Below are 21,693 nucleotides of genomic sequence, written 5' to 3'. Positions count from 1 at the left end.
ACAAACAAAAGACACAGATTTTTTTTCTATTTTGACAAATTTAAAATAACACAAAAAAATGTGCTGAGAGCTGGTGAGAGCATTTTTAGCCTGGTAATCCTACAGCTGGGGGGGGGGGCAGTGGTGAAATCTTCAGATGTATGGCAGCTTAAAAAGAACAATGATTTTAGTACAGATTTGTTGAGCTTTTTTCTAAGATAGAAGACAATGTCGTCTGCATAGAGAAACACACAGCGATCCTGAATCCTTTATATTGATGTATAACTGTGGAAGCCTTAACTGAACACCCACCCCCAAAATATTTTGGGCATTGTTCTCTTAATCTTTTGTGCTTGATTACTGAGTTAGCAATCTTAGTTGAACACATTTGTACTTCACTTTAACAGGATTCTTGTAATATTTTTCTAAAAAGAAAGCGTTGGATCCTATTGGTTCCTTCAGTCTGCTGTGGTCGGCTATTGATGCTGTGTGTCCAGTGCTTACCCACTTCTGCTAATGAACACATGCCATCGTAGACAACAGACTACAGATCAATACACTCACAGGAAGACCCTGCCTCACTCACATGTAATACACGGACACTCTGGCTGTGTCTCTCTCTCTGTGGTTCTGTCTGTCTCTCTCTCTCTCTCTCTCTCTCTCTCTCACTGCGTCTCACACGTGCACATGTAGAATTCTGACACGGAAATTAAAGGAAGCCATTGTAACACAAAGTGGAATGGGAGGAGGAGGAGGAGGAGGAGATGATTGTGGCACAGCAGAGAGAAGGAGATTGGAACACCTTAGCAACAAACAAGCCCACCCTCCTGCTGAGGAGGAGCCACACACACACACACACACACACACACACACACACACACACACACAGAGCCTAGACTGATAGATGATCTTGATGAAACAATAGCAGCTGTATAAATAAGACAGGGAACAGACACTCTGCCTGAGTGTTCCTCCACGGATGTGCAGCTATTTCCAGTCTTCTCCCATTTATTACGTCCTATTTCCTGCCTGCTCTGCCCTTCTTCATCATCAATTTCTCCTCTCCTCCCTGTCACTGTCCTCTTCCACTCCTACGGTCTGCAATCATTTTCCAGGACCTGCATGTATGTATGTGTGTGTGTGTGTGTGTGTGTGTGTACTGCTACCCTCACCCCCAGCAGTGAGTGCAAGGGGGGAGAAAGATGGAGGGCTGGGACATGAGCAATAAAAATCCAGGCGTGTGCATGTACACTTGGAAATAAGGAGCAGGAGGAGAAACCAGGGGAAATAAAGGAGGGGAGAGAGGGAGGAGGAGGAGAAGGGAGGTGCAGCCTCCCTCACTTTTGTGTAGTCTGTTTATAAGAATAAGGAGGGGCAGGCTGAGGGTGTGAGGCACCGAGAGAAGGATGGATGGAGAATCCTCTCACCGAGTGTGTGCTGGAGGGAGCTGCGCATGTACCGTACCGTGCCGTACCGTACCGTACCGTACCGTGTGCTCCTCCTCCTCCTCTGTACATGTGTGCACGCGTGATTCGCTCTGGACTCGTTGAACCTGTGCGTCGGTGTCTCTAATTAGGAAAGCTTCAGTTCCTGAGCAGTGACTCTTCCCAGAGATCCCTCCTCCTCCTCCTCCTCCTCCTCTTCATCATCATCATCATCATCATCTTCCTCCTCCTGTGCTGACATGCTACGCGCCTGATGCGCTCGGATCACAGACGGCCCGGCAGATAGCCAGAGGGGTGTGATGGCCGGACGCGCCCTGACTCGGTCATCCATCTCCACACATCCGCTCGGGCTTCCGTTGGCTTCACCTCCTGATCGGCTTCGTTCCTCCTCGGTGTCCTTTCTGCGTGTCTCCGTGACGCTTTCCGCCTGAATGGATGCCGCTTTCACCACACATGTGAGCTCTGTGGGCTTTAGGAGCACACGGTCTGGACCGGGGGGGTGCACTGTGCCGTGGAGGTTTAGGATGACACTCTACTGATTTTTTTTTCTTTTCCGTGAAGGCGTCAGGTTTCTACTTTGGAATACCTGCCGTCACATCCTTGGTGACGTATGATGCGGGACAGGTTGTTATCCTGAACTGAATGGTGATTTCTCCTGCTCATGAGTAGAGAAGCCGAGGATCATACGAGATGAGGATGCCGCACATGAAAATAAGGTCAGGCAAATAATTACCATGAGAAACGAGGCATCAGGCAGCAGGAGGAAGACGTGTGTGTCTGAGTAGCTGCAGACACTACATATGCTGCTGGTTGGACTTCAACAAACGGAACGAAAGAGCTGACAGTGTTTTGGAGGCTGCAATAACGAGTGGATTTATTGACTGGATGATTTGAACTTTCAGTAAACAGAGACATTCAAGACAGAGAAGTTCAAATCTGGGGGATGGATGAAGACAGCAGCACCTCTGCTGTTGGATTCTCTCAGGAGGAATTTATTTTCCCTCCAAGTCAGTTTTCTTCTGCCTCTCTGGTGCGTTCTGATCTTTTCACATTTCAACACGCTGTCAGACCGTCAGCACATCCTGTCGCTCAGTCTTCTTTCATTCGTCTACTGTGACTTTACCGAAGCCTGTCCCCATGAGTGGTGGCGGCGCCCTGCAGCAACGCACCACCTACCTCATCTCCCTGACCCTGGTCAAAGTAGAGGCCGTGGAGGAGAATGGAGGGGAGGCCAAGAACAGGAGTCAGGGTAAAGATGTGGAGAGCAGGTCAGGAGACAAGGCACAAAAGGAGGTAGGGGGCGATGGCGAGGCTCAAGGTGAAGCCTGTGGCCAGGCGCAGACTGGAGCTGGAGTGGTTTCAGGACAACTACAGAAAGCTGAGGATGTCACCGCTGGGAAGTTGGCGGAGGCGAACGTAGAAGGCAAAGATGGAAAGAGAAAATCCATCAGTCCTTTGAAAGATAAGCCATCATCATCCAGTGATGTCCTGAATAAAGGCGAAGATAAGCCTCCGTTCAATCTCTCAATCCCACTACCAGGTGAGAGAGCCACCGTCCAGAAGACGAAGCCTGCGGAGACAGATTTTCCTAGAGTGGAGACAGCACTTGTCACACCTGAGGCAAAGCAATGCAGGTCTCCATCTTGCATTACGACGCCACCCAAGGAGATTTGTGGCGAGCCCAGCCGCACTCCAACCAGGACCAGCCTCCCTATTCGTCCTGCAGGACAGCGGCCCGTGAGTCTGTTGAAGTCTCATAGTAACGTGGCCACCCGTGGAAGGGATTCCAGGGATGGGAGAGAGCGGAGTCCTACCTCGGCCCAGAGCCTTGACCGCAAGGACTGCCGGATGGTGACCCGCTCTCCAGGCCCTTGCAGGGCCTCCTGGGCTGAGGCGAGCAGGCCCGAGGCGTGGAGGGACTTGCGGGACGAGGTGCAGGCAGGAATACCTTTAGACAGTGTGAGTGGGATGGCTGTGATGAGAGACAACCCCAGAAAAGAAAGGCTAAAAGCAGGGTCCAGCTCCCTGCCTGCACCTGCATCTCAGGCTCCCAAACCGGCGCGCAAAGGTAAAAGTCGCACCCTGGACAACAGTGACCTGAACAGCCTCTCTGAAGACCTCGGGCTGGTCAGGGACGCCCATCAGGCACAGCGTGGCTCCGCCAAAGACAGGAAGATGCTCAAGTTTATCAGTGGCATTTTCACAAAGAGCAGCTCCGGGGTCTCCACAGCGCCTCCTGTCTACATCCAGAGAGACTCCAGTGAGGAGGAAGGTAAAAGAGCACTCACACACTGTCTGTCTCTCACACACACTGTCCTCTCCTCAACTCTAAATCCAGCCGTCGCGTAGACAATTCCATGAGGACTCATCATTATCAGACTCGCACCTGTCTTCTTTTCTTTTGCCCAACGGCTCCTGGCAGTAGCCACCTGGTTCGTGCACATTCTTTAAAAAACACACAGGGTGGGGTTGATGGTTTTCTCCCAGATACGACACAGTTTGTATTTAAAACTTTAACACTGACACGATGGGAAAAAGAATAACCTGAAGCCGTGTCTGACTACATTTTGATGACAGTTCTGTACGACACAGTTAATATTTAAAACTTTAACACTGACACAATGGGAAAAAGAATAACCTGAAGCCATGTCTGACTACATTTTGATGACAGTTCTTTCATCTTTAGGCTAACAATAGAGCCGTCTTGGACAGTCATAATCTAATTCCCCTCAGAGCGCCGGGCTGGTTTCACGTCGCTCCGGGGGTAATCTCTGCACACACACACACTTAAGCTAAGAATTCCCAGCATGGATTCAAATCCCATAATGATGCCAAGAGGGAGAGGTGCTTGGTGGCATGATCCTGGACTGATTTTACATTCATTCCATTGTGGTGGAGAATGTATTCCCTGTTGGGTCAACCCCCCCTGCTTTCCCAAAAAAAAAAGCAGATGAGATGAATTTCAAACCCATTTTTTTGACGTTCCACCCTCCATACGTCCTGCCACTTTATAGATCCTAACCCACACCCCCCCCGCGACCCCGTCCCTTCACACTCCTCTCTTTGTCTCCGCTCAGCATTTCATTTAAATTCATGTCAAAAGAATTCATGAGGCGTTCGAAGCACCACTGTAGGGTCGTTGTCGCCGCCGCCGCCGCTGGTGCGTTGCTGCAGCAAACAACAGTGCGTCTCCCTCACAAACATGTTTGCTCAAAGAAAGCGCGAGTGTGTCAGTCTGAGGGGGTGAGAGAGCGCCATCTACGCATCCATTCACTCATTGTGCATTCACACTGTTACACATGCACACTGTGGATTCGCCAAAGTAGTGGGAATGTGGCCCCCGCCAACTGCAGGCACACACACACACACACACACACACAGGACACGAGGAAGTGTTGCCATGGCAACCGGCAGGACTGCTGCCTCTGCCTCTGCTTCCAAGGCGCGGCAGAAACATAGGGGTGGAGGAGGTGTGTTGTGTACGTGTGCGTTTGCACATGTGCGTCTGCACGAAAATATGTACGGCGAATGTCGCCGGCTTGACACGACATCGGAGGGGGCCTGTGGCCCCGGCCCACGCGGCTCCATCACCCTCAGGATTATTCATTCAGAAAAGCAGCCGTTGTGAAGTGAGCCCTGGGCCACAGTGGGGGTTGTAGTGGATCACACATGATCGGTTTGGAGCAGGGGTTGTGGATAATTGGCTCTCTGTAAAACCTGTGTGACAACGCAGCAGAGGGATGGCACGGTCTGGCCATAAAGAGGGCTTTGACTGGAACAGCAGACGAGATGGAGAGAGTCCATGTGTGTGCAGTCGGTCTGATTGCACGAGGATTTGGTTTTTTTTTTAGGGAGTTGACTACAGCGGCTGCTGTGTAAGCCTCTCTTTTGCTTGTTGTGAAGCCCACCATCGGCCTGGACCCATAGATATAAACCTGAATCCTCAAATCCTCCTTCAAGAGCCAAGTTTCTCCTGCAAGAATTGGCCCCCTACTGGTCTAATGGCTCTGCGCGTCTCCTGGGGCTTAACAACAAGACAACATTTGATTTGCATAACAAGAATAGAGTGTAAGTTTGGACACAATATAATATAATATATGTTATGTTATGTTATGTTATGTTATGTTATGTTATGTTATGTTATGTTATGTTATATTTCTATGCGCTTTGGCCCAGAGGCAATGTCTCTGTCATTGGTGTGGAACCCCAGGGTTCACCTCCTGGGAACGATCGAATCCCTATATATAATTATATATAATTTTTTTCCATCAATTCTGCTGTAAAACCCAGCATGATGACTGTCCACAGGAAGTCTGGTGAGAAGTCATCGTCCCAGTCTGTGTGCTCTGATATGATTAGTTTCTGCTGCACTTTAGTTGAACTGCCTAAAAATAAAAAGTGAGCGTTCACCTTCACAGAGGAGGCTTTGTTGTAGATGAGCTTTCTTCCACAGTGTTGGTTTTAGACAGGTGTCCGCTGCTCCTCCTGTCATAAGATGTCGGTGCTGTGGTCGCTCTGTTCTTGTTGTTTACATAATTAGAAAGCGTTTTTGGGCAAAACACAATCATTGAAAGACAAAATCTGGCGGTCTGAATTGTGCAAAGATTTTCTGTACAGCACTGGTCGGTGACATCTGGGAGTTTTACATTTTTCACCAGAAGCCATTTATTAATGAGGTCTCTGGGGAGTTATGAATAATAAGTCACACTTTTTCTAGGGATGTCCGATACTAACTTTTTACCGATATCCCAATATTGTCCAAACATTGAATTTCCGACTCCAATATCAACCGATACCAATATAGGCCTGGTAATATTTATTTATTTATCTGTACAAACCACTGTATGAGTATGCGATTAATTAAACAAGCTGCTATGCTGCCACCTAGTGACCTTCGCTTTAATATACAGCCATTTATCCCCAAAACAATTTTAAAAAAATGACATGCACCCTATGTCATTTGGCAAAACCCAGGCATTGCGTTATCGGGTTTTCATTATTGGAGGAAAAAACGATAACGATTCTTACGGCTGTTACATAACGTGCTAATATTTAGCCGATAATATCAGCCGACCGATATTATCGGACATCCCTAATTTTTTTATTTATGTTGCATTTTGGTCCAGGATAGGTTTTGAACCATTGTGACAAAAACAAAAACAGAAAACTTGACACAAAACATATTGCAATAATAAAAAAAGACTTTTTCTCTAAGTGTGTTTCAGCAACTCTATTTCAGTTCAGAGGGGAGTTGTTATTCAAACCCAAAGATGTCTTTCAGTGGCAGCAGTTCTCAGCCGTGAGGTGGGAGGTGGGACTCCCCGGGGAGGCTGAAAAACCCTTTCAGAGGAGGCACAGGAAGAGGAAGTGAAGAAATATTACATTAGAGCTAAATTAGATATCTTCTGTGTGTGTGTGTGTGTGTGTGTGTGTGTGTGTGTGTGAGTCAGAAACCATTGAAAGCCCACAGTTTTGAAGCATTTGGTGAAATCTGTTTTTCTACGTCAGGCCAGGTCAGCTCTAAGGTTACCTGTGGTGAATGATGTCTGTGTGTGGAGAGATAAGACTACTCCACTTCCACAAATTGACCAATAACATGGTTAGTTAATTACACTCAGCTTTTTCAAGGCTTCGTCTGAGTGGAGCCTCCCCCCTACCCCCACCTTCCCATTCTCCCCACCCTCAGCACCACACCACTGCCTACCAGCGGGGAGCAAAGTGGCTAATGAGTGTTGAGGCCCCACCTTGTTGAATCCCCCTGTTGTGACTGAAAGGTCACGTTCATTAAGCATCGACGATGCCGTTAGTGATGGGTCACACAGCGGCGGTGGCTTCTCACCCCCCCAACACAGGCTAAAATGAAGGCTGCCTTTTTTTTTTACAGCCCGTCTGTAGGATGTTGAACGTCCACTCGCTGCTTCCCCTCACTGACCGTTTGTCTTTGTTCCTCTCTTTCTAGTAAATATTGCCAACAGCCAGGAGTGGACCCTGAGCAGAGCCATCCCTGAGCTGAGACTGGTGAGACACAAAACAAACAAGCTGTAGTTTTTAACTGAGCATTCTGTGTAACTAGAAGAAATTACAGACACATTTCCCAGCATGCCTTTTACTTCTTCTTCTTCTCTACAAAAAAATTATAGAAATAGTTGATATTTTCAGGTTATAATTTTGTGTTGCTAGTCTTATTGGTCACAAAGCTAATTTGATCAGTACTGTCTAAGTCAGTGGCTTCCAAAGTGGGGGGCGGGGCCCCCTGGCAGGCCGTACTTTGTCATTTTATTTCTGTATTTTATTTGAAAAATCACCTGAAGTGGCATCTCACACTGAAATGTTTTATTTTTGTTTTACAAAATCAGAAGTTTAATATTATATTATTTAATTGTTGCACATACATATACAGTAGCTCCAATGCTTCATTTTAAATGCAAACCTGGAGCTGAAACCTGAAATCGTTTAGAAAATAAACTACAGCTGAGAATGAAACTGATGATGATTGACAGGCTAGGCCGACAAACAGGAACTAACACGCTCTACGTAGAAACTAAGGTTTAGACGAGCTTTCTCTGGTTCCGAGCTGCGTGTTCGATGCACTGGACGGTGTTGTGATCACGTAATGTGCTGACCCTGCGTTTCCTTCCTGCTTCTCTCAGGGCGTTTTAGGAAGTGTGAAAAGTGGGAAGTCAGCGCTGGTGAACAAATACATCACAGGAAGTTATGTAGCACTGGAGACGTCTGATGGTAAGACACAAACACAGGTGCGCTTTATTACGGAAATCAAATGTGATAAAAGATTAACAACATCCGTGCAGTGTTAATTGTACTTGTAGTACTTGTAGTACTCCAGAGACTACAGTAGTGCTTATACTGCATGTAACTCATCGGCGCCGCAGCTCAATAACTTCTGTCTGTCACTGTCTTCGTCAGGCGGCAGATACAAAAAGGAAGTGTTGGTGGATGGACAGAGTCATCTGTTACTGATCAGAGAGGACGCTGCACCACCTGATGCACAGGTGCTACGTGTGTATGTGTGTGTGTGTGAGAGAGCAGTTAATATGCAAAATATCTTTGCTGCCTGAGCACGTCAACATTTATCAGACTCGTGCACCGGGTGCTAACGCCTCCGTTCGCTCCACAGTTCAGCAGCTGGGTCGACGCAGTCCTCCTGGTCTTCAGTCTGGAAAACGAGGCCAGTTTTCAGGAGCTGTACCAGCTCTACAGTCAGCTCTGCACCTTCCGCTCAGACATCCCGGTCATAGTGGTCGGCACTCAAGGTCAGATCACGACTGAATCCCGCCGCAGAATTATCGTTGATTCTTCACTTTCACTTCATTTGTTGGAACAAAGTTGATTTTTCTGACGCATCACTGCCAAAATGTGTCTGTTCAGATAAAATCAGCAGCTCCAACCCCCGGGTGATAGAAGATCACAGAGCCAGACAGCTGTGCATTGATGTGCGTCACTCGCTGTTCTATGAGACCTGCGCCACCTATGGGTTCAACGTGGACCGAGTCTTTTCAGAGGGTGAGTTGACACATACGGTAAAGCCCTGGGGTCACAGTGACGTGACACCGGTGACGTGGTCATCGGTGTTAGAAACAGACACAGTTAAAGGCTGTTTTTTTTTGTTTTTTTTTTCCAGCTGCTCAGAAGATCGTAACGCAGAAGAAACAGGCAGCGCTCCAGGCCTGCAAATCCCTCCCAAACTCACCCAGTCACTCGGGAGGCTCCACACCTGGATCTGCATCCCTCCCAGGCCAGGTACCCTGCTCTGTTGTGTTATTTTAATTTTTTGTGTCACAAAATATTAGGTATACGCTTTGCTCTGGATTAAATACTCAGCAGATCTGCAGTGACTCTCACATTATAGCACTGTAACTGTAACAAAAACCACGTCACAAATGTGGAAATACTTTACGTCAAGAATTATTTTTATAACATTTGTCAGACAAGATTTAAAAAAATAAATCTCATCCATCAGAGGTATTTTTATTTAAATAAAATGCATTTTATTAAATTGGTAATATACGGCACAGAGTTTAACCATTTAAATTAATTTAGCTTGATGAATAAATCAATAAATATATACACATAAACAGGAACTCAAACAACATAGATTTATTTTGTATCAATATTTTATGCTTATTTTTCATCTCCCGGTGCAGTTACAGCTGTTGTCGTCAGTATAGTTTTTTTAATCAAACTCAATTTATATAATTAAAAAAAAAACATTTCCTGAACATGAAGTGTTAGTGTATTTTTTTTTTAATTTTAAAATTCATCAAGCGGGCCGGATTGAAACCCCTAGTGGGCCGCTTTTGGCCCACGGGCCGTATGTTTGACACTCCAATGGTACTTCAGGGTCATACTGTAGTACAGTTCATTCTATTCAATAAAACTTCATAAAACAGGAGTATAATCGTGGATTTCACCCATCATCATCCAGCTCCACACGTGTCACATTTCCATGGTCAACAATGACCGACACAGTGTAAAACAAAGTTTCATTTCCATTCGTCACCCACTCTGTGAATCTACTCCCTCTGTTGGAGCCGTTTCATCCTGTCAACCATTCTCAACCATGTCTTCATCGTCTCTTCCCTCATGCCTACATTCCCATCATCCTCGCTGCATCCCTGACCTCGTGACCCCGCTGCCCTCCACCCCCCCTCAGTCCAGTAATGGTCCCAGTTGTGGCTACGCCTACTCCCTCCCCTCCACCCCCGTGGTGGGTCACAGAGAGCTGCGTGTCGCGCAGGGAGAAGGGGGAGGTAGCATCAAGGCTCAGGCGCTGAAGAGCATCCCCCGACGACCCTCGCTCTTCAAGGTCAGTTACTGTCATATGTCGGCGTCTCCGGTCACCTCATCCGCTCATCGTTGTCCACTCCGCCTCCTCACTGACTCCACGTGTACAGCACTGACCTGTGTGTTTGTTCTAGAACCGGGACCTGGATAAGAAATCTGCTGATCCTAAAGGAGACCTGAGCAGCACGCGAGGCGTTCCCATCAAACAGGTTTGGATAACGTTGAACAAACAGTGAAAATAACTGGGAACAGAATGTACCTGTCTATTTATTCCATCTTATATAAGTCTGTTTCTGACATGAAGGCTGCTTTATTTATAGTCTTGTGATTTCATTTTTCTTCCTATTTCTGAAATTCAATTAAAAAAAAAAGCTGTCTGTTATTAGTCCACTGACCTTGGCTGTTTTTATGGCCTGACAGGGCATCCTGTGGAAGAGAAGTGGAAGTTCTCTGAACAAGGAGTGGAAGAAGAAATACGTCACCCTCTCCAACAATGGCACACTGTCCTACCACTCCAGCTCCAGTGTAAGAGAAAACCGCAGCTCTGATCGATAGAGCAGTAAAACACAGTGAAGCATCAGCGAAAGACCGGCAGAGTTTTCACTGCGCCATGTTATAAATTTAGTTTCTGCGTCAGTGGTTTCATAGGACACATTTGTCTCAAATTGCTCTATAATTGCTCTAGAGCATTTGAACCCCCCCACACCGCCCCCTTGTGCCTCCTACAGAAAGAGATCCTGAATAATCGGCTGTACATTGATAGCAGATACCTTCATATATGGACTGTAGACTGTGTAAACAACAACAACAACAACAACACTAACAACAACAGTAACACAAGGATTCAATGTCATTCCAATGTAATGTAACCACAGCAGGGAGATCCACCCACTCATCTGTTGAGAGCGGGGTGGGGGTTGGGGGGAGGGTCAGAGACCTAATGCAGCTCATCCACAGACAGATGTGGATGTCGCCCATACAGTCCATGGTTAGAGGAGATACCATAATGACTTGAAACCAGATCTCCACAGACGTCACTGGTCCGCTACAGTTAATTTATGGGACACATGTAATAGTTCTGTTACTGATCTGGTTTGGAGTCAATGCAGGAAACAGAAAAAGAAGCTTTGAAAAGAGCTCAGCAAAATAAAAAAAACCAGAGTCCAGGATTAGGCTGAGGGACTGGTCTCCACAGGGGTTGATGTTTGACTGACTCTAATCTGGGGGTTTTTCCGGGGGGCGGTTGTTGTTGTTTCAGGACTACACTCAGAATGCCCATGGTAAAGATATCGACCTGCTTCGTGTCACGGTGAAGGTCCCTGGAAAACGTCCTCCGAGAGCCGTGGCACCTGCAGGCCCCTCCCCCGTCCCCCCCGCCTCCATACCCGGAGGCAATGGTCTGAGGAAAGAGGCTCCTGCCCCCGGGGAGACCCACAGGTGGGCATCGGTATTCTGGTACTTTTCAGATATAAATATGTTTGTGGGCCATTCACAACAGCAGTCAAGTTAATTACCATAATTACCAATAAATAACAATAAGTATATGTTTGTCCCCTTCGTTTTCATGCAAAGAAGTACAAGTATATTAGAAAATATTTATTGAAATATAATTTGAAAAAACGTGACGGACATGAAGTGTTTGTGCATTTTTTTTGCTTTCAAAGTGCATCAAGTGGACCGGATTGAACACCCAAGCGGACCAATTTTGGCCCACGTGCCGCATGTTTGACATCCCTGATCTAACACATACGTGCATAAAGAAAGAAAGTCATTTGCAAATAAAACTAATGATGTCTAAACAGTAAAGTTCATGCACGAGGATATAAAGACGAACAGATTCGTCCAACTGATGTGAAATTAACTTAATATAAACAGATGGAAATACTGTACGCTACGTGTTGACCTCGTCTGTCACTTTTCCTTCAGTTCCTCAGTTGTGTCCCTCCACCCTGTCGGTGGCCGATGACCGGACAGGTGTTTTGTCGCCTCAAGGTGGAGACAGAGGACTCCAGCGCTGCCCGTCGTCACTCTCCACCAAAGCACAAAGTGTCGGTACGTACCGCTGGAAAACCCGCTTTTTTTTTCCCACACTCGGTGTCACTGTGTCTAAAAACGCTCCCCTGTAGTTGTGGCAGTTGTGAACGTAAACACTGCTGTCAGTAATGATTAGTTGTCTCTGCGCCAAACCTCAGACGCCCTTGAAGGTACGGCTGGTCCATTTGCTGGAAAGGAGCCCGGCCAGTCGTCTCCCATGAGCGACAGGAAGAAGAACAGGAGGAAGAAGAGCATGAATCAGAAAGGAGACGCAGCTGTCGGGCAGGCAGAAGGTGAGCCGTAATTTACCGCACATTTATCCTTCTCTTATTTACCAGCAGCTGATGTTAAAGTACGTTGATCTACAGTGTTTGTCTCTCTGTGAATATATTCCCTGACTTCCTAACGCCTGCACTTGTCCTTCTCTGTATTTTTCTCTTCTTCCTGTGCTTCTGGTCTCGCTCTGCAGCCAAACGTAAAATGTGGAAATTAAAGAGCTTTGGTAGCTTGAGAAACATTAATAAGACAGGTAACAAGTGAGAGTGCCGAGGCCGGACCTGCTTGTGCTCATACACTCACACCCGCCCTCCCACTGTTTTTCCTTTTCAGTTGAAACCCTTCATCTCAGCCTTAAATGTGTGTGACTTTCTTTTGAAATCCTAAATTGTTTTGTTTGTTTTCCCCTATCAACAAACTACTGTGTGATTTTTATTTTATTTATTTTTATTCATTTTTCCATTTCACAGGCATTGTACACTGTAAATATCTTAAAACTCAATCAATGCCATTTCAACACACACTGGTTTTTCTTTTCCACTGGCAGACGAGGAGAACGCAGACTTCATCGTGGTGTCGTTCACCGGGCAGAGCTGGCACTTCGAGGCTCAGAGTCTGGAGGACAGAGACTCCTGGGTGTCGGCTATCGAGAGCCAGATTCTGGCCAGTCTGCAGTCGTGTGAGAGTGGCAGAAATAAGGTAAAAACAACATGAATGCACTGGAGACGGACGGGTCAGCAGGGAATAAGATTCAGAATTTAAGTTTCTTACACAGGATTAATCAGTGCAGAGCATGTGTGTGTGTGTGTGTGTGTGTGTGTTCAGGCTCGTAGGAGCAGTCAGAGTGAAGCCGTCGCACTTCAGGCCATCCGAAACGCCAAGGGCAACGGTCTGTGTGTGGACTGCGAAGCACAGAGTGAGTACGGTGACGTTTCTGATCATCGTTTTAATTTATTTTCTGATCTATTTTCATAATTCCAGTTTCATTGTTCTAATATTAATTTCCCAGCATTCTCTCCTTCTTTCCGTCGTGCAGATCCCACCTGGGCCAGTCTCAATCTAGGTGCGCTGATTTGTATCGAGTGTTCGGGGATACATCGGAACCTGGGGACTCACTTGTCCCGCGTTCGCTCCCTGGACCTGGACGACTGGCCTGGAGAACTCACACAGGTCCTGGCTGCCATTGGAAACCACATGGCCAATAGTATCTGGGAGAGCTGCACACAGGGGAGAACCAAACCCACTCCTCATGCAACACGGTGGGTTCCACATCCAAATCCATTGGTTTTGTTTATGTTGCTGTGCGGGCCCCCTGCTGGCCACACCCCGCCCTGTTTGTTTTTTAAAAAGATCATATTTATATTTTACCCACCCCCGTTCTAAATCCTCTGTGTTTTTGTGTGTGTCTGTTTTTGACAGTGAGGAGCGAGAGTCCTGGATTCGTGCAAAGTATGAGCAGCGGGCCTTCGTGGCACCGCTCCAGCCCGCCTCAGGGACCGCTCTACATGACGACAGTATGTCTGTGTGGGTGTTGTCTGCAGTGACTGACAGAGATCTGCCCAGGCTGCTGCTTCTTCTGGCCCACAGCAACAAGGAGCAGATCAACTCTCAGCCAGCTGGGTCCACTCCACTGTCCCGCACAGCCCTGCACGCTGCCTGTCAGCTGGGAGATGTAGTCATGACCCAGCTGCTGGTCTGGGTGGGTTCGCCTCAGCTCTCAACACAGACACATTCAGGACACATGTAGTTCACGTGACGGAGGGTTGGAGCAGGCGTGGGCAAACTTTCTGACCCGCGGGCCACAATGGGTCCTAAAGACTGAAAGACAATTTTAGAAAAATATTTACTGATCATTTGAGTTTGGAGCTCATCCCTGCTGGACAGAAAGGGTACTGCAACAAAACTCAATTTGGTTATAAACCATCATTTTTACTGTTCTATGTTAACTAAGTAAGGTTAACATTTTACTAAAGAAATGCTCTCAGCTATACTTTAGGGTGTGGCCTAATTAATGATGACATCACTCCCATGTTCCGGTTAGAGATAAATACATAGATAACATCTGTCTCAGTGTCACAGTGCACATACTACTGCATACACGTGTGTACTGTATGTGTAATCAATACTACATGTCCTAATGATCCGCCTCAGCAGCTCATGTTCCTCCACATCTCTGTTTTCACAGTATGGAATCGATGTCAAAGCAAAAGATAGTCAAGGCCAGACCGCCATGATGATCGCCAGGAAGAACGGCAGCAGAGGCTGCGCTGACATTTTGCTCCAACACGGCTGTTCCAACGAGACGTCCCCCATAACTCCCACTCCTGTCCTGTCCCGCCGGTCCAGCACCACCAGCCTGGGCCACAGCAGTTCCAGGAAGAAAGTGTCGTAGCGAGAAAGGAAGCTAACCCGACGCGCAGACAGGGCCGACCCTGGACACGGATGTATCTTATTAGAAATACAGGACTATATTACTGTACTGAGAAAATGCTTCTGAAGACTGAACAACATATCAAACACCTCTAAAGCAATATCCATTCAGTTTGTTGGTGACAGATATATTGCTGAAATACTGTGTTGTTGTTGACCTCATTCATAAATGACTCCAGTAGAACTCTGTAGCCGTCTTCTGTCACCTTAGAGCAGACACGCCGTCTGCTTTAGTTTCACTTCCTGCAGCAGAAGTGCAATAATCCTGCTATACCTGAACTGGGCCAAAAGACACAGCGTGGTGAGAGGACTACCACACACACACACACACACACACACACACACAGAGGACGGTGCTTTCCTTCACAGCCGCTGTGACCCCGGACCCCAAGAGCTTTCAGTTTTTTCTTTGGCTTTACAAGTACAACCTAAACCTACAGTATGTCATGTTGTTAGTTATGTGTGCCTGTCGCAGCAGTATAAAGGTCCGTTTCTATGTAAAATACAAATCAGCTTAGACTAGACTCAATGAATGGTTTGGAAAAATGAAATTACGTCGGTGTCATATGGCATTTTATGAATCTGTAAATGTACCTATACTATAGATATAGTCATGTTGAACTGTAACAAAGACACAACCGAAGAAACCAGACTCGATTTTGTAAATGATTTCCTACAGGTAGTTTTGAAAATGCGTCCGATTTGTTTATTCATCGTCTTTTATAATTTCCTAATCTCCGACATGTCATAAAAACACAAGTCTAAAGTTTAAAGAAAAGGTTCCACACAAGTAATCGTGTAGCCATTTGTTCAGATTCATACACATGATTCATACACACACTGTCTCCCAGCGTCGGCCGCTCCCATCAGATTAAAGTGAAGTTTTGACATGGTGGTATGGAGGGGCAGGGATACTTGCCTGTGTGAATCCATCATCAACTAAAACAAATGGTTACTGGAATAAAAAGAACTTTAAAAAAATTCATCTTTGTTGTCATTACTGTTTTGTTTCTCCCCCAAATCAGAATCTGAATATTTTCACATTAAAAGATTATTACATATCTATATTTTGCTAATTTTTGTCTTCAAAGTGACTATTTTAAGATAATCTTTACATGATTAAAATTAAAATAATATTATTTTATTATAAATAATAAATAAATATTATTTATATATAGTATAAATATAATATGTAAACTATTACGTGGTCCTCTACCTTTGATTTGACTTTGATCAGACTTTTCTGGATTTATTCAATCAGACGCCAGGGGGCGCCCGCGCCGCTTGCCTCGGTGACACGTCACCAAAACGCGACAGTCGAGAGGAGGCTGTTGAGTATGAATTTATTATGATGAAGTAACAACAGGGCATTTCAGGGAAAACAATTCGTGGAATTAAAAAAAAACTCCACCGCGACCGAAGTCTGTTAAAGGTAAGATCCGGAAACACTGCCGTGTGTGGAAACGGTGACGACGAAGCGACGAGTCTGTGTGTTTATCTGAGAGTCCAGTTAAAACTGGTCAAACACAGTGGTGGGATCAATAATTTGTTACCTGAGAATATAATAATTGTTACCTGAGAATTAAAACAACAACAACGACAACAACCTGAGGTCTTGTTTCTGCATTTGTACAAAATCGCATTCCTTTGACTGTGATGCGATTGTTTTACAATAACATTTATAGTAAATCACAGTTATAATAATTGTAGATCGTGATTCGCTAAATAAAAACACATATAAAAACACATTGAATGCTTTAAGTTTTTGTTTTGTCGTGATTAACGTAAAATAAAGTGTCGTAAACTAAAGGTAATAATAATAAAATTACTATTATTATTGAGTTTTGGTTGCATTATTAAACGTTTTCTCATTGCAAGTGTATATATTATTTAGAAAATATCCATACAACACATTATTATTTTTATTTTACACTGATACAATTGTTTAAATCGTAATGATAGTAATTTTAATTATAGTTTAAACTATAAAATATCTATATGTACATTTCCAAATAAATGTAATTTACACCCATAAAATGATACAAAAACTAATGTGAGACAGTTGTCTGTGGAGTATTTACCAAAACAAAAATGACTAGTATGCAGTACTGCAGTATGTTGACAGTTTTAGCTTTGTCATTGTTTGCTTTAACTCCATAACCATCTGACGTCGTCTGTTCTGTGTCAGTGTTCAGCTGTAAAGAAGAGCAGCAGGGATGAGGATCCGTCTGCAGGCGTCAGGTCACGCCGCCAGTCTCCTCACTGAGCTCAACTGCTGTCGTCAGTCACGTCAGTTCTGCGATGTCTTTCTACAAGTTGGAAACCGCACATTCCCAGCACACCGGGCGGTGCTGGCCTGTGCCGGGTCGTACTTTCGCAACCTGTTCGGCAGGACCGCGGCCTTGTCAAACTTCACACTGGAGTTTATTTCACCGGCCAACTTTGAGAAAGTTCTTACTTTCGTCTACACTGGAGAAATCCTGACTGATCTTATTGATGTGGGGGTCTTCTATGAGCTGGCCGAGAGGCTGGGGGTCAGTGAACTGGTCAGGGCGTGCCACGACATCTTCCCTGACATGCAGAGCTGTAAACCCAGCAGCGCCCACAGACTGGACTCCAGCTTGGCTGCTGCTACATCTTCAGGAGCTGTCGTCACGGCAGCTTCTGTATCTGCGGTGTCACTGTGTTCCTCGGACGCTTCCTGCTCTTCTCTGTCTTCATCTGCTTGTCTCTCTGCTGCTGCAACTCCTGCGGTTTCTTCCTCACCTCTCTTACCAGCCACGAAGGCCAGACCTGGCCAGGAAGCAGACTCTGGCCTTCTGACGTTGAACCTGAAGGTAGAAGATGTCCAGCCTCACATGACCTGTGGGCATGTGACGCCTGATCATCAGCTCCCAGCAGAAAACCTTTTACCCTGTGAGAGCAGCAGTGCTCTGCCCTCGGGTCTTAGTCTCCAGCTCAAGACTGAACAAGGGTTAGAGGACCAGTCGGCGGGCGTCAGCTGTGGGGACGGAAACTCAGATGAACAGTTGGTGTCTGGGGGGGTCCCTGTGCCTCAGAGCAGTGACCCCACTTCGTCCGTGTCATCCCCCTTCCCTGACTCTTCGGCACAACATGTTGCTGAGACCTGCACCCCGACCTCTTCCTCTAGAGAGCCTCTAAGCGGCCAGCAGCCTGGTGCAGTGGACGACATGATGGTGGACCTGCAGAAAGACCGTGGGCTGATGTTCAGGGAGGTGGGGGACAGGGAGAATGAGGGGAGGGAAGCTCTGCAGGGGAACGGACAAGTAGAGGGAGCAGAAGAGGAGCATTGGAGACACCTGGCTGATGAGATCATTGAACTGAGCGATGATGAGAACTTCATGGAAGGAGAAGAAGAGGACGATGACGATGACCTGGTTTGTGTGGAGAATGGAAGTGAAGGGAGCTCAGCCAATCAGGTAACGTCTGTGGTGGTAAACAGAGGTGGAATATTTGCTTTGTGGTTCAACTAAGTCAAACAAACTTTGACGTCCTCAGGTGTTTGACTAGTTGTCCAACAGACATGTCATCATGATCTAAACGCAGACTTTGTTCTCTGGTCCAGGTCTCCGGGGACATGCTGTCATGTAAAGTCTGCGCGGTGCCACTCCCAGCAGACCCTGCCGCCATCAGACGTCACGCCGACACGCACCTGACCGAGCACGGACTCTGCAGGGTGTGTGGCGCCTCCTTTCCAGACCGTGCAGCTGGGGACGCCCACTCCCTCTCTCATGTGGGGGTGCAGCTCTTCACCTGTGACATGTGTCACCTGCAGTTCTGCAGCCAAAACAAACTGCTGCGTCACCACCACCAGTCCTCCTCTGGTTACACTATTCCTCAGGCCGCACTCATCAACAGCAGCAGCAGCGGCGGCGGCGGCGGTCTGGGCCGCAGCTCTGAGCTGCAGTGTGCTGTCTGCACCAAAACCCTCAGCAAAGACTTCCAGGTGAGTGGACACTTAAAGGTACAATACAGGATTTTTTGGTTTGCCAACAGTGGAACTGCATTCAGCGGTCTAAAGACATCCATCCACCGTGTCCTGGTACTAGGAAATCAAATTAAAGTCCAAGGCTCGTCTTCTGGTGTTTTCTTTAACAGCTTGTGTCCTAACAGAATAAATCTTCCAGTTAGTCCGACTCCTGTCTCCATTCCTGATGTTGCCGTATTTTCCGGACTATAAGTCGGTGCGACTTGTATATTAAAATATATAATTTCACATGTTTGCTATTTTCACACTGACAGCCACTAGAGGGCACTGGTGCGACGTATGCTCCAGGTCGACTTATAGGCCAGAAAATATGGTAATTTGCTATCTATGTTGTGAGAGCCATAACATTTAGATTAATAAAACTGATAAACATTACTTAGTTCAGTCATATATATATATATATATATATATATATATATATATATATTTATACACATCAGTGAGCCTAAGGTTGAACTACTGCGTCCAATGTGAAGTTTGTAACTTTTCCTGTTTTTTTTCTTTAATAATCTGAATTGATCTCCAAATCCTTAAATATACCCTGATTTCCCTGGACTAGTGGTGGGAGTTGGTACTTGACGGAGAAGGGATTTCACCTTCTACCAGCTGCCATTACTCTCCCTGTTGTCTTCTCTCCTCTCTGTCAGACTGTCACCATCTGCTAAACCACGTGTGTCCTCAGAGCCTGAGCTGCGGAGTTTGTCACCTCCCCCAGCTCTCCTTCTGCTCCCTGTTGTGGCACGCCCTCACACACCTCTCTCTGCCCATTTTCACCTGCCCACATTGTGCCCGCTGCTTTGTAGAGCGCCCTCAGCTGGACAGACATATGACTGCACATGCTGAGGAGGCGGCCGCAAAAGAGAGGGAGCGCCTGGAGCTGAGGCTATTCGGAGGAGCCAGGGGAGGAGAAGGAGCGGGTATGGCACCCCTGGAGGAGTTTATTTGTTTCCTTTGTGGAAAAACATTTCGCTCCTATTCTGCGTTTGAGGACCATCAGAGCCTGCACACCAACGAGCCTTCGGGGAGCGGATTAGGTTTCAAGAGCCAGAGTTTGCTTGGCAAACGTAAGGCTGACCAGTCTGTGGAGTGTCCTCCTTCCTCTAGCTCCTCCTCCCCACGGGACGTGAGTGGCGTGGTTAAAATAAGCAACATGGGTTTGCAACTGGGGATGGGCTTCAGTTTACCGGACACGTTTTTTCCTGGGCAACTCAACAGCTTGTCCTCTGGGGTCACCTCCAACGGTACTTTGGGACAGAAGGGGGCAGTAGCTGCAGCAGGAGTACGTGAAAAATGGTACCGTTGTCGCTACTGTGGTAAACGGTTCGCCCACTCAGGGGAGTTCACATATCACCTACGCATCCACACCGGGGAGAAACCCTACCAGTGCAAGGTGTGTCTGCGCTTCTTCAGAGGCCGCTCCACCATGATCTGCCACCTGAAGACACACGCTGGTGCGCTGATGTACCGCTGCACCGTTTGTGGACTTTACTTCTCCACTCTGAAGCTGGTGTCGTCACATATGGAGCTCCACAAGGACCACCTTCCACCAGACTTCAACATTGAGCAAACGTTCATGTACAACGATCACTCAAAAGAACCGCTGCCTGCCATCGACACCTGATTGGCTGGGAGTTGACCTCGAAATGTTCTTTTTAAACTCGAGAAAAATAATATATCTGAATCCTTGTTATAAGAAAAAAGAATAATATAGTCAAGTTCCTGTTTTGTGAATACTTCGGCTTCCAGTTTTCTGGGTTTTATCCAGAAATTGTAGCATAAGGTTAACGTCTCCAGAATTTCACTGCAACCCTACATTATTTTATAACAATACAAAATATAAACACCTTCAGACAGGCATTTTAATCTATCAGCTTTTAAGGTTCTGTGAATTTTAATTCAGCCCTGAACCCTCAGAATGGTTAAACCCAAGTGAAAGAAGTTGGTGCTTGAATAAGTTAAAAAAGAAAGTCATCGGATTTACAAAATGTAATTCCTGGACCAAGAAACAATGGTCAGAGAGAACCGTTTCTGAAGACTGTAATGAATCTTGAATCTTAAACAAATATCAAAAGTAGCCACCTGGGGGCATTGTTTCCGCCTTTGTGTCAGTAAAAGTGGGGATAACTTCCCCGCATTTATTCTCAAAAGGGATGTTTTAAAATTTTTATTTGATTAAAACCTTATTGTAGCACACACACATTTTCTACTATTTTTATTCTCTCTTACATTTGATGTCACGGACTGTCCTGAATGTGAAACCTGTTTTGTGGATCCTAAAGTTCAGTTGTTGTTCACTGGAAGACGGAATTTATTACGTACAGAATGTATTGATGATTTTTGTCACCGAAACAGTAGCAATTATTTTTCATTCTGAAGCGGCATCTTTGTTCGGTCACCCATTGTGTACGTTCTTGTTGAAGGTGTGTATGTGTATGTGTCATATATGTGTCTTAAAAGTATTTATTTTTTATTTTTAAATAAACACTGCCGGAAAGACCGTTATCATCACCCCTTCATCCGTGTTCCACTTTTATAGGGTTAGTCCTCCACTGTAAAGTTTTTTCCATCATCAGGATCTCACTGATGAACTACGTCCCCCTCTGGGGTCACATGACCTTTGCCCTTTTGCAAATCCTGGTCTCTTCCTGCTATTGTGTTGTGTGTGGCCTCTTGTCCCGTTCTCTCCTTTTCTTCCTTGTTATTGTACAAAAACACACA

The 21,693-nt window shown here is 46.1% G+C and overlaps 2 protein-coding genes across 2 annotated transcripts; both read left to right on the top strand.

Annotated features, from left to right (window-relative positions):
• Positions 1–1,504: 1,504 nt before the first annotated feature.
• agap2 (ArfGAP with GTPase domain, ankyrin repeat and PH domain 2) lies at positions 1,505–15,947 on the top strand. Its single transcript, XM_025059522.1, has 20 exons — positions 1,505–3,696; positions 7,384–7,442; positions 8,075–8,162; positions 8,349–8,434; positions 8,560–8,695; positions 8,811–8,945; positions 9,064–9,182; positions 10,096–10,248; positions 10,361–10,435; positions 10,647–10,751; positions 11,485–11,663; positions 11,802–11,806; positions 12,153–12,278; positions 12,419–12,553; positions 12,730–12,789; positions 13,084–13,235; positions 13,362–13,452; positions 13,573–13,795; positions 13,956–14,235; positions 14,722–15,947. Exons 1-20 carry the CDS (start codon positions 2,562–2,564, stop codon positions 14,926–14,928), a joined length of 3,549 nt encoding a protein of 1,182 aa, XP_024915290.1. The 5' UTR covers positions 1,505–2,561; the 3' UTR covers positions 14,929–15,947.
• Positions 15,948–16,238: 291 nt separating this feature from the next.
• On the top strand, positions 16,239–21,477 carry zbtb39 (zinc finger and BTB domain containing 39). The gene is made up of 4 exons (XM_017035623.2): positions 16,239–16,398; positions 17,155–18,406; positions 18,553–18,933; positions 19,535–21,477. The coding sequence occupies exons 2-4, from the start codon at positions 17,183–17,185 to the stop codon at positions 20,594–20,596; spliced, it is 2,667 nt and encodes an 888-aa protein (XP_016891112.1). The 5' UTR covers positions 16,239–16,398; positions 17,155–17,182; the 3' UTR covers positions 20,597–21,477.
• Positions 21,478–21,693: the final 216 nt, after the last annotated feature.

Source organism: Cynoglossus semilaevis, chromosome 10 (assembly GCF_000523025.1).
Source record: "Cynoglossus semilaevis isolate Cse_v1.0 chromosome 10, Cse_v1.0, whole genome shotgun sequence".
Taxonomy (NCBI): Eukaryota; Metazoa; Chordata; class Actinopteri; order Pleuronectiformes; family Cynoglossidae; genus Cynoglossus; species Cynoglossus semilaevis.
Note: the sequence above shows the minus strand (reverse complement) of the source record. Positions and strands in the feature narration are given on the sequence as shown.